General features: G+C 41.8%; 1 protein-coding gene across 11 annotated transcripts in view; it reads left to right on the top strand.

The window, feature by feature from the left end:
* Window positions 1-14,135, top strand: part of R3HDM1 (R3H domain containing 1) — a 237,368-nt gene that overhangs the window by 131,552 nt on the left and 91,681 nt on the right. For all 11 annotated transcript variants that reach the window (XM_040358102.1, XM_040358101.1, XM_040358104.1 and 8 more), the window contains 7 exons: window positions 307-385; window positions 9,867-9,926; window positions 10,158-10,298; window positions 12,110-12,218; window positions 12,302-12,397; window positions 13,888-13,925; window positions 14,031-14,081. In XM_040358102.1, coding sequence (XP_040214036.1) covers window positions 307-385; window positions 9,867-9,926; window positions 10,158-10,298; window positions 12,110-12,218; window positions 12,302-12,397; window positions 13,888-13,925; window positions 14,031-14,081 — 574 coding nt within the window. The remainder of the gene's footprint in view (window positions 1-306; window positions 386-9,866; window positions 9,927-10,157; window positions 10,299-12,109; window positions 12,219-12,301; window positions 12,398-13,887; window positions 13,926-14,030; window positions 14,082-14,135) is intronic.

Raw genomic sequence — 14,135 nt, forward strand, 5'->3', positions numbered from 1 at the left:
TCTTTTTCTCTCTTGTGCAAATAAAAGCTCTAGACTTTTTATTTTTCGTTTTCTCCTTGTTAGCTTTATTACAAAATCCAAAAAAGTACCTATATAAAAAAATAAAAATAAACCTTGGATCCCTAAACTAGCAGTTATTCTAGTTTGTATAGGTTGTAACATAAGGTCTATATTCTAATGGATAAATTATTTTCTGACTTCTAAAGGCATAATGTTTGGAAATAAAGTTGCATGCTGCTCTTCGCTTATGCAAATAATGTTTAGTAGAGCCGGTTTCCTTATCGTGTTTTGGTTTTTCACACACAGATTCCAGTCAGGAATACACCGATTCCACCGGTATAGATCTCCATGAGTTTTTAGTGAACACACTGAAAAGTAATCCCAGGTAAGAGACTCTTTTATGGTTTTATGTGGCAGGCCGGGGCTGGTTCTCTATCAGTTTTACAGGAGTTCTAATAGGCCAATCAAACTGTACCATACTTATAAACCATATTCCTGCCTAAAGCCAGCCTTAGATGGAGTTATTTTGTTTCCTGCAACCACAGATTACATTAAATTCCCCCATCAACAGTCAACGTCCTCATCAGGAGAACACAGTGATAGAATAGCTGCTAGCAATAATATGTAAAATTCTGACAGGCTGGTTGCGCCCAAGTTGATCAATCAACTTTGGTACAGTCGACCTACCCATATATGGATCACATCTCGGCCGGTTCCTGCTGAACCAGCCGAAATGTGAACGGTCTATGGCCATCTTAAAGTGGTTGTAAATGTTTGAGTGACAAAATCAAGAAACCTGCCTATACTTGCCTACAGACCTCCAGAGCAGCCGGCGCTCTAGGCCCCTCCTCTTCATCGGGTGCCCCCACAAAAAGCAGCATTCCATGGGGGCATTCGTGCAGGCACACTCCCACTGCTGCATCCATTGACAGACAGCAGGGGATTGGTCCTGCCCCATTTCTGGTCCCGCCCCATTTCTGTGTCTGATTCTGATTGACAGCAGCGGGAGCCAATGGCTCCTGCTATCTGTCCAATAAGGAGAGCAACCGCGGCTAGAGACCCTGTGCTTGTGCACATCGCTGTTATTAGATTGGGATAAGGTAAGAAATAGGGGGGCGACAGGAGCTCTTTAGGTCCATCAAAAATATACATGTACCAAGTCTACCTGTTCTTTTTAAGGAATGTATTCTTTCTTTTAAGATTTGACCTATTTGGTCCATTGAATTATTGCTGGTGTCGATTGTGTTGTCTTCTGCAGTTCCTCATGTTCTAGTAGGTAGAAATAATAGCTGCAAGGTGATTGTGACTTGTCATTGAGATGTTCCAGAAAGCCCCAGGGAGCTTACGTACAAAGATCAGTTTAGAACCAGAGTTATAAGGGTAACCTTGATGAAGGTGCGTTATGGATGGTTACACCAGAGCTGTCCCCAGCCCTGCAGGACTACTCAATAACTGGTCTTTTAGCATCTGGAACAGACCAGGGGATTTACTATACACATTGACCGTTCTCTCAAAGTGACAGTATAGCTGGCTATAGGCAAGTTTCTGTGAGACAGCAAAGGGAGCCCAGACCTCTGCCAATTATCTGCTTTAGCCACATTGCAATCTTTTTTCTCTCAGACTTGAAAGAAGGTTTAAAGTAATGCTTTCCCTTTTAAAGGAAACTTCTAAGTTTACATTCATCTTTTGGATCCATCCAGGAATAATTGCAGTGTGATGTTTAAAGACGGCCATGCACCATTTTTTGTTTGAAATGATCATTACATTTGATGACTTGACAAATATTGTTCGAAATTACTTAAATTTAGTATTTTATCAGGTGATTTTGAAACTAATGAAAACCACATTCACTGCTAAATGTGTTGGAGAAAACCATCCATCCATTCCATCCTTCTCTTACGAACTTGCTAGACACTGTAGTCAACAATCAAAATTGATAGGACCCCACTAACATTTAGGAATAGTCAGATAGTCCAGAATATCAAAGCCACAGCAGGAGATTGCTCCATCCACACTAAACGGTACAGATCGAGCAATATATTGGATTCCTTTTCAGCCTGAAGGCTAAAAGAAGGAATCTGAGTGTATAGCCAATTCGAGTCTTAATTTTGCAGTCTGATGGTAACCAAAACCTGCCTTTCTAGAATACAATTTTCACTGGTACTTGAGACAATGTGTTGCTTGGTATAGTAGCAATTTTTTATTTGAATAAGCTTTTATATATGGTTGGCTTACAATAGCTAGTATCCAATCATGTACTCGCATTTAAAGTGTTACTAAACCCAAGACCTTTAGCTGCATTTTGGTCCGGGTCTTAAGTGGTTAAAGCTGGTAGGAGGCGTTTTTATTCTTCTCTGACTGTTTTGTGAGGTTGCAGGACCCCTTAACCTCTGTCTGGACAGTGCTAGCAATACACACCCAACTGAGCATGTGCTGAGTGACTCCAAAGGCTCTGTACTATCAGAAGATGGACTGGGGACAGTGGAAGAAGGGAAGGTCAGAAGACGGGAATCAAACCGTCTTTTTACACAATGCACAGGATTAACCTTGGGTTCCACAGTATAGTATAACGAACATGACTTGCTAAACCCAGAACCGTAAAATCAGTCTGTATATGCAGTAACCCTTTAATGATACAAAAGGCAATGATGTGCCTTTAGCAAATTGCAACTTAAAGATGAATTCCAGGTATGGATATTTTAGGCATAATTACATTGGTCCAGATTGAAACAGTCTAGGTATATACCTATACCTGGGAAGAACTCTAGAAGCTGGAAATCTTTCAGTAGACACCCCTTTTCCAATGATCTCCACTTGCTTCTGGAACCCGGGCCCAGTGGCTGCCCTGTTCTCTGATTGAACGAGGTGGAGTTGTGGGACAATGACATCACGCTCTCCACCTTGTCAGATCAGAGAATGCTTTGCATTCATTCACAAAATGCTACGCATTCGCTAAATGGCGCCTCTGCTGAGCCCCCAATCTCCTATGTTCAGAATGCAGCAGGGCAGCCGCTTGGCATGGGAACCGGAAGCACTGCCCTACTTTGGTTATTTCCAGCTCCCAGGGGCATCTGCCCAGAACGGTGTATACATAGTTACATTGATCAAAGATGTAACTACAGTACGTATAAATATCCATATCTGGAAATCCTCTTTAATGTATTCAGCGGTTGCAGATAATGCAAGGCAATAGCTGATTTGTTCCTGTGGTCTACTGTGCATTCTGAAATTAAAGCATTATTCCTTTATAACACCTTCTTAAGACTTTTATCATGCAATGGTTGCTTGGCAACCAGCCTGTTGGCTCTAGTCATTTAAAGAGGCGTTGGTAAATCCTTCACTTTTCTCCTCGTCCATCTGCTGTTGTGTTGTGCTGGTTCCATTTTCAGCACGCATTCAATCTGGGATTCTCAGTAAGAAGAATAAATTCTAGGATCTTTATAGATCCATATACATGCATGTCTGGTGATTCTATTTTATTGGTGTAAGTTTTGTAGTATTTATTTAGATTGTGGGGTTGGATATGGGTTTTGTGTTTAACATGGAACTCTAGTCAAACTATGTACAATTGAAATGTGTTTTAAAGCGGAGGTTCACCCTAAAAACATCGGAATCTGGTGACGCGCATTATACGCCGGGGGGAAGCTTTTGTCATTGCGTCAATCATTTAGTCTCTGTATAGGAACGCCCACTACCCGGAAGCCGGGGAATAGCTATACAAGGGTATGTACAGCGGGGGAAAAAAACAGCATACTGTACATGTCGGCAATATGCTGGATGGAATGGTATATACATGTTTTAGGGTGAACCTCCGCTTTAACCTGCATCTTGCCCTTAAATTTTACGTATTTTTGTGCTGTGTTTTTTTTTTTTTTCGGTGCTTCTAAATATCTAGTGATCCTGACAGTAGTTCTTGATTCCTGTATAAAACCGACCACGGCACAGTAGCAGATCAATGCCGGCGTGGTCAGTTTGCGTTTCTGGAATGCAAGGAGTGCAAGTTTCACACGTTGTCAGCCCCTGTAGCGGGGACTACTACCAGACAGCCGGATGCCTCTCACCAGGGCCCTGGGAACACCCACATGACACACACTTGAGATCAGGTCGGAAGGAATGTCCGTTTTATTAAAGAAATTGTCCTGCGTTTTATAAAATCTAAAAGTAGGAGGGATTGCAATACATTCAGGGTTTGGTGAAGAGGAGGGCAATTGCAGGAAGGGGAGTTTATCTCCATATGACGTGCGACCTCACACTATCTTTTTAATATGAGAACATGTCAAAGTGTCCCAAAACAATTACAGCCATTCTAATCCATTAGTCAAAACATGTCCGTCAGTAAACACATTTTAAGTCCGTATTCACATAATGGATATGAGGAATAACATGGAAATTTACAGCGCAAAGACAGCAGAAATGCCATTAACCTTTAAGCCCCCACCACCTGCCCAGCCCTTCTGCTTATTGACCGCAACTCCCAGCTGGAACTCTGCTGCCAGGGCTTCTTCTGGAACACAGCGTGCACATGGAAATCAATGGAAGCCATGCCTCTGTGCTTTTATTTTTAAACTTTAAGGCCTGGGTCACACCTATGCAAAGCGGAAAACCAGCTAATAAAAATGAATGCAGACACACACTACAGTCTATTTAAAATGGTTTCCTATGGATGTAGTAAACATCTGTGCATTTTATGTAAAGGGCCAGGGACTTTTTTTATGGTTTCATAAGCTTCAATGGATGAAAAACGCAAAATGCACCTGCAATATACAAACTGCAATCTGCATAAGTTTGAATCGGGCCTTCTACAATTGCCTGCTCCAGTGCTATCTTAAAGTCTTCTAAGTTAACTGATTTTATCTGCTAAAATAGTAGTTCTCTTTAGCCACTCGTGTGAAACCCGCACCCCTGCCATACTGAATATTTAGGAGGGTGAGGCCATTACCCAGTGCAAACCGATTTTCATCTTCCTTTGTCATGTCTCAAAAACACTCAGTTGAGGGTACTTCTAATGGTGTTCAAACCTAATGCTCCACTGCATGCCCCCTTCTGAGATTGGGAAATCTTTAAGCGACTAAAAACAGACGGGTGCAAATGCCTAGTGCGTTGCCAATCAAGATGATCAGCTAATGTCTTCAAAGAATCGCTCCACCAAAGTCTCCACCGAGAACTCTGCCCCTGTTCTATGTACTGATGGCACTGCGGTCCACAGGGCTGAGCGCGCGTTGCAGCGGCTCGCACTTGGACTGCATGAGCCGAAACCAGTGATTGTAAAGACAGTTCATGATTAACATCTGTCATATGTACATATAGATAATGGCTCTAAACTTTGTTTATTATATAGGCTGTGTATCCTGTGCAGTGGCTCCTGCGCAGTGGTTTACACTGAGGGTACCAGGGGACACTTTTTTGCTTGGTATATTTTCGCTCTGCCCATATGCTCATTGAGGGACGAGGGTCCTTTTTTTTGATGCAAGACTATTTAAGCTGTAGCATTGCTTGTGTTTAGTTTAGCTCTGAAGAAGGTTGCATGACCCCCAGAATCATGGTCAACTTCCAACTGTGTGCTGCATGCCTAGATGACCTTGCCTATGGCTGAAGTCACTATGTTGTACGCCTGTTACTTATGTTTGAGTTTGAAATTTGTTTTTTAGTATTCAATAGTTTGTATGGTGGTAAAGCACTGTGTGTGTGTTTTTTTGCAGTACCTTTGGCTTGTTCTTCAGCTTTCCCTCTCTGTATGCCACTCTTAAACATCTCCTCCTTCCCCTATCTGTACCAGAGAACATATTGGACTGTCAGGATTTTGTAAGTCGGTAAAGCCCGATAAGCCCCTGAGTCAGCTTTTTTGCTTTTTAGGGGATTATGGGAAGATAACCTAAAGATATAATTGGGGTAATCATATTAGTTGCTTCAAAAAAAAAATGCAGTTTAATGATTTCTTAATGGATATTTATATGGGATATATGCAGGTCTAATTAAAGCAAAGCTAATTAAAGTTCTGCTTCAATTAGACCTGCTTCTGTTGTAGAATAAAACAAAAGCAAGGAAACTGTGGCAAACAATTAAAGTGAGATGGCTTTAAGCCCAAACTACGCAGATTTTGGCGTAATCTTTAGCCATAGCAACTAAAAATCTAGTCCTTGGCTCTTTTGAAGGCTTCCACAGTCGGTCACTTTTTGTTATGGAGTATAGTCATCTGTGTTTGATCATGAACAATGTTGCAGTTGTGCAATCACAGAAGTCTAATAGGAGCAGATTGAAGCTCTAGAAAGAGGAGATTGGAGACCAGTCATGGACAAATATCCTTTCACCTAGATAGAGAATATTGAAGAAAAATCCTTTATCCTTTCCCCTGGATGGAGGAGATTGGAGACCAGTCATCTATCCTTTCACCTGGATGGAGGTGATTGGAGACCAGTCCATCTATCCTTTCACCTGGATGGAGGATATGGGAGACCAGTCCATCTATCCTTTCACCTGGATGGAGGAGATTGGAGACCAGTCCATCTAGCCTTTCACCTGGATAGAGGAGATAGAAGACCAGTCACAGACAACTTCCTTTTGCCTGGATAGAGGAATTTGTAGACCAATCGTATGTAATATCCTTTCACCTGACTGAATCTGGTCATTATCACCCATTTGGGTTTTTCTTAGGTCTTTGTTGCTTGCTGAGTCTTTAGAATGGATGTAATTTTTGCCCATTAGAAAAAGATTTGGCCTAATTCGCGACAATAAAACTTTATAGAGAGAGCGCGACAAGGCAGATAGTAATGCTGTTCAAGCTATTTAAAACATTTCTGACAGGCGTGTTTTCTTAATCCTGTGTTGGTACTACAGTTTGCCACCTGCTATACTCAGTCAGACATTAGCCTCTGGTATTGCCATCCTTTCTTTACAGTCCTAAACTGCTGGACTGGAGATTTTAAAGTCTGTCTGGGCAAATTAAAAATAAATAAAACTTTTTAGTACATCTCTCCAATACATGCACATTTTCACATGCTTTGTCCTTTAAAAAAAAAAAGAAAAGAAATGACATTACAGTACATAAAAGCACATGGCTGGAGAAAACGAATTGACATCAAGACATGGGTATGATACTTTGACCAATGCATATACAGGTCATTGAATATCTGGCTACAGAGAAAATAATTACCGTATTTATCGCGGTATAACGCGCTCCCGCGTATAACGCGCACCCCTAAAGTTGTCCCCGAAATTCCTGTAAAAAAAAATGTTATGATTTCATTACTTACAGTTTTGGTGTCTTCCCAGCGTCCATCGTCCGGTCCGGCGTCCGTCTGCGGCCTCGATGGTGTCCTCCCGGCTTCTCCAGCGCGCGCCTCAAGTCGAGTCCCTGCTTCCTGCGCTCAGTTCGAACGCCTCCGCCGACATATACCGAGTGCAGTACACTCGGGTACATTCGGCAAGGCTCAGCGTCGCTCACGCTCTATGATGTTTATGCGTGAGCACGAGCGAAGCCGAGCCTGGCCGAATGTACCCGAGTGTACTGCACTCGGTATATGTCGGCGCAGGATTTCAAACTGAGCGCGGGAAGCGGCTATCGGCGTATATCGCACACCCACGATTTCCCCCTTATTTTAAGGGAAAAATAGTGCGCGATATACACCGATAAATACGGTATTTTGGCAAGACACCACTTGGTCCACGAAAATGCTGTGTAGTCAGCCCACAAAATCGCTTGGAAGATGAGCTCAACAGCTTATTTCCTATACTCGTAGGGGCTTTTAAAGAGGGGGGGGGTGGGAAAATATGCCTGTATTGCAGACACACTGCATATGTTTTTTTATTTTGCCCTGACATTAACTATCACGTTTAACATACAAATATATCAGCGGACACAGATGGCGTCCCCGTAGTCCCCCCCTCCATGAGCCGTTGGATGTAACACAGAGGCTGGGGGCATTTCATCCGTGCAGGAAGCGGCCTCTCTGAACGATTTTCATAATTGATGTTCTTGCTCTGCCATTAACCAAACTAATTAATATTAATCTAAATGGTGATTAGGATTGAATTAGCAAGTGAGAAGGCAAGCGGAACATGGGGATGGCTTCTGCAGCAAATATGCAGTGGTTTTTTTTTTCCTTTTTCCCCTTTTGTATTTTATTAAATCATTAAACAAAATCAAAGTAACAAACGTTTGGTTTGGTCAACTGCATTCCCTTAAAATGAAACTCCAGCCAATGCTGGAACTTTGAAGTGGATCTCCAACCAAAAAGCTAAAAAAAATTGCTGGGCTAAGCAGGGTCCAGGGTGACCTGGGATCATACAAAGTGGGTTGAATTTGCTGACCAATGGACTGACATCAGTATAAAAAACAAACTCATATAATGAGTATATTACAGCAAAAGCCGATTATGTTTTAGCTTTTCATTTTTATTGGGTTACTTTTGGGTGCAGTTCTGCTTTAACCACTTGAACCCCCTTTCTGCCCAGGCTAATTTTCAGCTTTCAGCGATGTCGCACTTTGAATGACAATTGCGCAGTCATGCAACACTGCACCCAAATTACATTTACATTTTTTTCACACAAATGGAGCTTTCTTTTGGTGGTATTCACTACTGGGGTTTGTGTTTTTTGCAAAAAAAAACGGAAAAAGACAGTAATTAAAAAAAAAAAAAAAAAGTTTTATAGTTTGTTATAAAATTCTGCAAACGGGTAATTTTGTTCTCCTTCATTGATGGGTGGCACTAGGGGGCAATGATGGACACTGATAGGCATTACTGATGGGGACTACTGTTGGGCACAGATCAGGTGTCCTGACAGTAGCTGGTGATCAGGGTTTTTCTTTTCCCTCAAGCTGCCAGTGTGAGGAGAAAAAGTAGCCAATTACTGGCTCTGTTTACATCACGTAATCAGCTGTCATTGGCTGACAGCTGATCACGTGGTAGGGGGTCAGAATCGGAATCTTGCTGCGATCTGTGATCAGCCAAGTTTCCTTGACTTGCTGATCAGAGCGTGCCACATACCCCGCAGGTGGTGCACAGGCCGCTCGAACGCGAGAGGATGTACATGGATGCCCTCCTGGCAATTGAGGCCTGTGCTGTAGCCATCTTTCAGCTATTGGGTGGGAAGGGGTTAAAGATGGTAGACTGGCATAATGTATTTAAAGCTGAACTCCGGGAGACTGGCATAATGTATTTAAAGCTGAACTCCGGGATCAGTAAATAGTCTAAATACATTCGTCATGTATATTCTTGAATCTTGGTGTGCTTTGTGTATTTCTTCCAGTGCACAGCTCTTGGAAGAGTCCTGGCTGTGCCAAACATCTCATTTGAGAATTATGGAGGCCACTATGCTCTTGGGGACCTTTGGGTCAGCTGACCTTTTTATAGCCTTCCCCAGATCTGTGCCTTACAATAATCCTGTCTCTGAGCTCTGCAGGCAGTTCCTTTTTTAGACCTTATGGTTTTTGCCCTGATACAGTATAACTTGTCAACTGTGAGGCCTTGTATAGAGTTGTGTGCCTTTCCAAATCATGTCCAATCAATTTAACCACAGGTGGAAACATCTTGTCAACGATCAAGAGAAATGGGAGACTCCTGAGCTAAATTTGTGTTGTTGCAAAGGGTCTAAATACTTTATGCCAATATATTTCCCTTTTTTCATAAATTCAGACCTTTCTAAAATTCGGTTTTCACTTTGTCATAATGGGGTACTGAGTGTAGATTGAGAAAAAAATGAATTTTAAATCACTGTAGTATCGGGCTGCAACATGACCTTGAAAAAGGAGAAGGGGGTCTGAATACTTTATGAATGCACTGTATATGCATACAAATCTTTGTCTGGCGTTCAGCTTTAATGTATTCTAAAATGTACTCGCTACAATTTTTTTTTTTTTTTTTTTCTAGGGATAGAATGATGCTGCTGAAATTGGAACAGGATATATTAGATTTCATCGCAACCAATGAGTAAGTTTGTTTTTTAATATGCATTTTTATATATAGTTCTTGTTCTTTGTACTTTTTATAGGATGCTCTATGCACAGAGCACTATAACGCAAAGCAACCAAAAGGAAACTCGGATTCCTAAAATGTTTTAGGTTGGTTTCTCTAGTTGACTTCACACCTGTGTTATGTTTTGCTTTAAATGGAAATAAGTACAATTTTTGTTTCTACACGTAGCATTGTTTTCCGTTTCAGAATGCAACGTAAGAAGTTCCCGCCGATGACCTCGTATCACAGGATGCTTCTGCACAGAGTCGCTGCGTATTTTGGCCTTGATCATAACGTCGATCAGAGTGGAAAATCTGTCATTGTGAATAAAACAAGCAATACAAGAATGTGAGTCATAAAAGAGTGTGCCAGCTTGGCATGGTCAGCCAATCACAAGAGGGCTTTATTGTAAAGACAGAGGTTCAGTGTAGGTGATGAGTGAGGTTTGCATTTAATTTCTAACGTGCTTTATTATTGAACTAAGGGCTTGCAAATGGTTAGTTCAGCTTGGCAGGCTTCTGCCCCTTATTCCTTAACTGTAGTAACTCGGTAGTGGTGAGGTCTACTACCCATTTAACAGCCAATGACGCTGTAAGCTGTCGCCTCAAAGAGTAATTGCATTAAGGTAAAAAATGTCCCCTTGCCTTTTCTGTTCCCCCCTTCCTTTAACACTTACCGGTCTCCCCTCATGATTCAGTGCTGTCCCTGGCTGCAGCAGCGCTGATCACTTTTCCTGGATTCACAGTATACACTGAGAAAAGCAGGAGCTATAGGCTCCCGTTGCTGTCAGTCAAATCCTGTTAGAGAGGTGCGTGGCTAAGCCACGCTGTGTGCATCTATGGATGGACACAGCCTGCATGAGGAGTGTTTGTTTCTGCACGGGCGCCTATATATCATAGCATACATTCTCTCACAACTGATGCACTGTACAGTTTATATTTATATGATTATACAGGATTTATATAGAGCCAACAGTTTGCGCAGCACTTTACAACACCAGGGAAGATGGTGCAGTTACAATACAATTCAATACAGGAGGGATCAGAGGGCCCTGCTCGTTAGAGCTTACAATCTTGAAGGGAGGGTCAAGTGGAACAAAGGGTAGTAGCTGTGGGGGATGATCAGATGGAGAAAATGAAAATACAGTGGTTAGGGTAGACTTCTCTGAAGAGAAGCGTTTTCAGGGATCCTCTAAAAGCTAATGGAGAAGGAGATAGACAGACAGATTTGGGTAAGGAGTTCCATAGACTTGGAGAGGTTCTGGAAAAGTCCTGAAGACTAGCATGGGAGCAGGTAATGAAAGAGCTAGAGAGCAGGAGGTCTTGATGAGAAGACAACGATTAGGTTGGTATTTAGAGACTAGGTCAGTGATGTAGCTGGGGGCAGAGTTGTGGATGGCTTTGTAGGTGGTTGTTCGTATTTTGAGTTTTATTAGTTGGGTGAGTGGAAGCCAGTGGAGGGATTGACAGAGGAGTAGCAGACAGGGCAATTGGTAAGGTGGATGAGTCTGGCTGCAGCATTCATGATGGACTGAAGGGGGATAGAGTATGCAGAGGGAAAATGTGTGCTTGGTACCGATGGTCATGAAGCTGTGATTTGTTTAAGGTCTTTCCGTAGGAAAGTGGTATACAGCCAATGTGTTTCAAGGAATTTGGTCTCCTCCTTCAGGGCTGACATATATGGTTAACGGTCATTGTAGTCACTCCGTAAAGCCATTGGTGAGATATTGATGTTTTTACAGTGCGACTACAATATACTAGGCACTCCTTACCACACACCAACGGCATCCCCACAATTATATCAGGAGATCAGCAGCCTAGTACCTTGGCATGATCCCTGCACACTGATAAATCCCCAATAGGGTGCACAACCAAACAACTCAACCTTAAAGTGTTACTAAACCTGCAACAGTCACACTGCTGAGAAAAGGTATTGAGTAGTTTTATATTTACTAAAATTTCCTTTATGTGTACTGTGGGAGAATAGATATAGTGAATGCAGGTTCCTGGGTTTAGTAACACTTAAATTCCTATTCATCCAGTACTACAAAACTCATTGTAGGGCAGATACTTGTCTTTACTGACCTCTCCAGTAGTTTTATGTTCCCATGCATATGGCGGGATATAGTACAGTCTCGGTTATTTCTTTTTGTCTTTCAGCCCTGATCAGAAATTCGAGGAACATATCAAGGATGAAAAAAGCGTAGATTTCCAGAAGCGCTACATTCTCAAGAGGGATAACTCCAGTTTAGACAAAGATGATAATCAGGTCGGGATTTAAATATTTGTGCTGCCACTTGCTTAAAGATTAGATTAGTTGTTTGAATTGTCTAATTTACCATTTTTGTACAGATGAGGATGAGATTAAAAGAGGACAGAAGAAGCAAATCCATCGAAGAACGGGAGGAAGAATACCAGCGAGCCCGTGAGAGAATATTTGCACAGGAAGTAGGCAGAACATTTTCTGTAATTTTAATATTTAACATTGAGAATAAGTTGATTGGGGCTTTTGTATAAGGTTTAAGTCTAATTCAAGTGAAAAGATGCTTTGGCTGTGCAAGGCTAAAAAATATGTACTAGCTGACTGAAGTAAGAAAAAAAAAAACTATCGTTGAGTTGTCATCAGAACAAGATGACAACTGCATACAGGACAGGAAGTAAATGGGGGATTTCTAAAGATTTACAGATTCCAAAAATAACCCGACGGGTTTTAACCATTCAAACCTCCATCCAAGATGAGGGGGGGGGGGGGGGGGGACAAGTTCAGGCTTTACATGTAAAGATAAAGAAAACAAGGAAGTGAATTACTAGCTTGGTGTCAAGGGGCTTATTCTGGAAATGTAAGGGGTTAAGACAACAAGGTTTGGACAGGGATTCAATGTGGGGCCGAAGAAGAGGTCAGAGTCCAAGCTTACACCTAGCAGCACCCCATCAGGGGGAAGGACGGATATTTGGGAGAGATATACACTTGATTCTTAAATCAGTCTTCCTTAAGGCTGGATTCACACCTATGCAGTTTAAGTACTTTTTGCATTTTGCAGATTTGCACTATAGAACGTGTTCCATAGGAAACCATGTTAAATGGACTGTAGTGCAAATCTGCAAAAAGCACAAAAAATGCATAGGTGTGAATCCAGCCTAACATGGCAACTGTGGTAAGGGTGCAGGCTTCAAATATCCCTCCTCTCTGGAAGTTACTTTGTTTTTAAAACTGTAGCCCAGTGAGCAGTTTCTCGGCTAGATTCACAATATAATGGGGTGTTGCCCTAATAAGCCCCCTCACGACTGTTGCTTAAGGCTGACCTGCCCACAGCTCTACATCTCCTCCTCCCCTCCAGTGATAGCATTGCTCCTGCTGTGCACTGATGGGGAGGCCTTCTCACTGGTTAAGGACACCAAAGGGTTTTGGCTCCTTAACAGCCACCTGTCTGCTCCTTAACAACCAATGAATAGCCGGTTGTTAAGGGGCTGGCACATGATGGCATCCTTAACAACCAGACATTCTCACAGATGAGCTGTAATGCAACGCATTTAAAGCATGCATAGTATATTTTAAAAGTGCTTTAGTGTGAAAGCCGCCTAACGCTTTCATGGGCAGCCTTGTTAAAAACCCAGGAACACCATCTGAGTTCATATACATTTTTAAATTGCTTTTTTTTCCCAATAGTAAATTAAAGCTTTGAAACCTTTCACAATAGTAGGTACCTGTGGGAGACCTTTTGTAGTAAGATTGCTTTGTTTTTCATAGTTGTTTAGTTCTATCTCTCGTATGCTGAGGTTTTTTTGTATTTAGAAATAATCTAAATTGTTGACTATATTTCTCAGCCCCTATTAAATTATTCATTTAAATTGATCTAAATTAATTGTTTACCCTTCCTAGTGTGCAGCAGTCAATTACATCTTGAGTAATTTTTCCTTTCTTTAAACTCTTCCATCAGTCATTATGTTCTCAGGAGAATTACCTCACCGATAAGAGGTAAGTGGCATTGTGTGTGTGTGTGTGTGTACACATTATTACTATTATGACTCTCCTGCACATTTGCTTGCCAACTATTAATTGTTTTGTTGAAACGCCCAACAGAATCCAAGAGGAAGAGTCTAATATTACCCAGCAGAGACGCCAGATATTTAGGTATTGGCTCATTTAACGTCCTCGTCGTCTGCCTGTGTGTTGCGCTTTCTTGTT

This window comes from Rana temporaria, chromosome 6 (assembly GCF_905171775.1).
Source record: "Rana temporaria chromosome 6, aRanTem1.1, whole genome shotgun sequence".
In the NCBI taxonomy this organism is placed as follows: domain Eukaryota; kingdom Metazoa; phylum Chordata; class Amphibia; order Anura; family Ranidae; genus Rana; species Rana temporaria.